The following is a 3,459-nucleotide window of genomic DNA, read 5'->3' as shown; positions in this document are numbered from 1 at the left end:
AGCATTTCTCTAACCAAACTAACATAATAGTCAATACCAAAATGGAACTAAATTTCAGGTCAATTACCCTTTATTATCTTATAGCGGATCATGTTCGTACAAAGTGATCAAATGCTCTCTTAGCAAATATTAAATTAGTTCTTAATATATTAATTGAAGATCAAATGCTCTCTTAGCAAATATTAAATTAGTTCTTAATATATTAATTGAAGGTATGCCAAGAAAGTTTCTCGTATATTGCTGCATTAAAATGAAGTGATTATTATAAGTCCAGTTATTGTTATTGGACCACGGGTTAATTGTATCTACAGTGTGCACAGAAAACTTAACATTTCCCATCTTCTTTCTTCTTCTTCTCTATTATTTTTCATGTAACTAATTAAACCAACCGTAGTCTATACCAAGACAGATTCAGCAAAAACTGAAGACATATATGTTGTAATGCTTAACGAACATAGTAAAAAAGAAAAATCCAACCAACTCAAATCTTATCTTTGACAACTGATTAAAAAGGATCAAAACTACCAAAAATTTAAACCAGCAGGGTTGATTTTGATTTCCCTGTGTGGGTTAAGCAAACAATTTATATTATATTAGAACAGTACAACAACTCACTATCTTTTCCAAGTAGTATACACACTCAAAACACAATAAACATAACCATCAATAGCATAAGATGGTACTAAAATAAGAAAAGTAAGCCAAGGTAAACAGAAAAATATAACTTTGTTATCAGTAAGATCTTTCATCGGTTATTCTTGGGAGGATGGTGTCTCGGTGCGCGGTAGTCGGCGTTGAAGGCAACAAAACCAGCAGCCTCATTAATCTTGGCAGAATAATGACCAGCAACACTACTATTAGCTTGCTTGGAGTTCAACTTCTGAACCCCATTTGTTATGTTTTGCTTGCTGCTGCCTAATTTTCCTTCAACTTGGTCAGAGCCACCTTGTTTTTCTGGTTTAATAACCTTTGCTAGGCTCACCACCTTGTGTAAAGAAACTTTTCTTCCTCCCACTCGTCTTGCACTAAAGCCCTGACATAATAATAATAAGAAAAAGCAGAATTCATATAATTATTAGCTTGAGAGGCTTGATTTATATATATAATTAAGATTATAATCTTACCTTTGGATCATGATCAGTCTTGGAAATGGTGGTAAGTTCTGAAATAGCATTCTCATTATCTTGTAAGACATAAAGAAGAAAATTCATAGATGTCATCTTATGATAGAAGTATAATTTAATCATTTATATATATATATGTATAAAAATATATAGACAAAGTTTTGGCAGTTATGTACCTTGAAGGAGTGGTAGTGCAGAGGAGAGACATAAGGAAGAAAAACAGAAAAACACGATTAGTAATACGGCAGTAGAGAAGTTGTTCATAACAGCAGCCATATAAAACAACCTTCTTTTTGGGGTATATTTGCTGTCTTTTTTTGCAGAGAAAAGTAAAAGAAAGGAGAATGTTGCTCTTATATATAGGTCAAATATATATATACAGGTAGGTAGGTTGGAACAAACATATATGCATGTATCCTAGAGTGCTATAGTCCAAGTCAAAACTAGGGACTAGTTTGGATTCCAAGGTGTAACTTTTTCACTTTCCAATATTAAAATTTTGGAAGCCAAAATTATAGTATTAGTTTCACATTATAAAACGTAGCTGCACCTTCATCAATCCTTGTGTAGCCCATGTGTATGATTAGTCACAAAAATGAAAATCTCAAAGCGTTTCATTTACACACAGAAGAATTTGATGTGTAACACAATCGAGGCAAGGTAAAGGTGGTTGTATTTTGAGGAGATTTATATATATATTGTATACATATATATTTGGTGTGTTATAGCGTGTAACGCCAAATACGGATGTTCTCCTCCTGTCCTCTGCCGTGCGTTTAACGAGGGGAAAGCTCGGCTATATTGTTTGCCTATCGAGGTTATACTGTTATAGCCATGTTTCTGTATATAGTTATTTTTTAATAAATATTTATATGTTATAAATTGTGTACACTTTTTGAAACAAGTCCAAACAATAGTGTTCAAACTTTCAAATGCATACGAAAAATATATTCACTATTGTGGAAAAGTTACAATTAATGGTGCAGAATTAAAATAATTAAACTTTAAATCATTAAATAATTAGCAATGACAAAAATAACAAATCATGATCAATAATCGGAGAAGAATAGAGATTAACAGAGTATAAAATTTAGAAATAATTAAAGCAGTAAAACGATAAAATTAACACCAAAATATATACTGGTTCAAGTCCGATAAATCGATGTAATATATGACTCTCCTCAAGTTCTTAGGCACCATCGAATTTTCTAATTGAGCAAGAACATGTACAATACAGTTGACAAATATTATTTGATGAGTTCTCTCAAAGTGTTTCAACTCTTACACTCTTACTCAAGAATCTTCTTCATCTACAGAAGATTCTTCATACAAAATCCAAACATAATCTCTCTATTTTCTCACTACCTCTCTCTCTCTCTCTCTCTCTCTCTCTCTCTCTCTCTCTCTCTCTCTCTCTCTCTCTCTCTCTCTCTCTCTCTCTCTCTCTCTCTCTCTCTCAATATGATCGTTGTATCTAAAATGGTAAGTGTTGGGCGTATTTGTAGGCTTAGGATCAAGATCCTAAAGTCGATAGCTTCAAGAAGTCAGGTTGTTAATTTAGTTAGGCAATAACTGTTGGAATTTATTTTACCAGGATCTTAGATCTACTCACAAGTATGTTGATTAACAACCTAAATATGAACTTCTAAAACGAATATAATTAAACACATATAAAGTATGAGAAACCTTACATTGGGTGCAGCGGAATAATATGTCTCCTCCCACTCAGATCTCTAACCCTTGATTCCTTTCTGTCGCAGAGTACAATCAAGATCTGAGCCCGAATGTCCTTCTTTGTTGACTCTGAATTCTACACAGTCTTCCTCACTATGATTGAGGTATTACTTGATGTGTGTGGGCACTACTCTATCACTTAGAGGGATTTTGAAAAACAAAGAAGAGAGAGAGAGAGAGAGAGAGAGAGAGAGAGAGAGAGAGAGAGAGAGAGAGAGAGAGAGAGAGAGAGAGAGAGAGTGGCGGCTCAGGAGTGTTTGTGTGAAAGAAAATAATGCAGTAATGTGTGTGTGAAACCTGAAGCATTTACCTTCTATTTATAGAATACCACATAGGGTTAAGGTTGAATTACTTGGCATTAAAAAATTGAAAAATAAATGATAAAAGGGAAGCAAAGTGGTCGGCCATAGCAATATGGAAACAAGCCTTTCACTTTTACAACTTTCCTATTTTATCATTCCTAGTTTCCCATTTTCTCAAAGATTGCCAATTTTCTCATTCAACCACATAAATGTCAAATCTAATTATTTAATAATTATAATTAATTATCAAATAATATATTGTCATTTATTTTATTTATTAATAAAACTAATCAAAGTTT

The 3,459-nt window shown here is 32.9% G+C and overlaps 1 protein-coding gene across 1 annotated transcript; it reads right to left on the bottom strand.

The window, feature by feature from the left end:
• Nucleotides 1-487: 487 nt before the first annotated feature.
• On the bottom strand, nucleotides 488-1,449 carry LOC133030060 (uncharacterized). Its single transcript, XM_061102276.1, has 3 exons — nucleotides 1,301-1,449; nucleotides 1,125-1,183; nucleotides 488-1,033 (listed from the first exon to the last, which is right to left on the bottom strand). Exons 1-3 carry the CDS (start codon nucleotides 1,398-1,400, stop codon nucleotides 746-748), a joined length of 447 nt encoding a protein of 148 aa, XP_060958259.1. The 5' UTR covers nucleotides 1,401-1,449; the 3' UTR covers nucleotides 488-745.
• Nucleotides 1,450-3,459: the final 2,010 nt, after the last annotated feature.

This window comes from Cannabis sativa, chromosome 8 (genome assembly GCF_029168945.1).
Source record: "Cannabis sativa cultivar Pink pepper isolate KNU-18-1 chromosome 8, ASM2916894v1, whole genome shotgun sequence".
In the NCBI taxonomy this organism is placed as follows: domain Eukaryota; kingdom Viridiplantae; phylum Streptophyta; class Magnoliopsida; order Rosales; family Cannabaceae; genus Cannabis; species Cannabis sativa.
Note: the sequence above shows the minus strand (reverse complement) of the source record. Positions and strands in the feature narration are given on the sequence as shown.

Bases quoted from the DNA above. Each gene is read 5' to 3' on its own strand.
- LOC133030060 (XM_061102276.1), bottom strand. From the start codon at position 1,400: ATGGCTGCTGTTATGAACAACTTCTCTACTGCCGTATTACTAATCGTG. The intron at 1,184-1,300 runs GTACATAACTGC...ATGTCTTACAAG, and splicing joins TGCACTACCACTCCTTCAAG to ATAATGAGAATGCTATTTCA. The intron at 1,034-1,124 runs GTAAGATTATAA...TTATTATGTCAG, and splicing joins AGACTGATCATGATCCAAAG to GGCTTTAGTGCAAGACGAGT.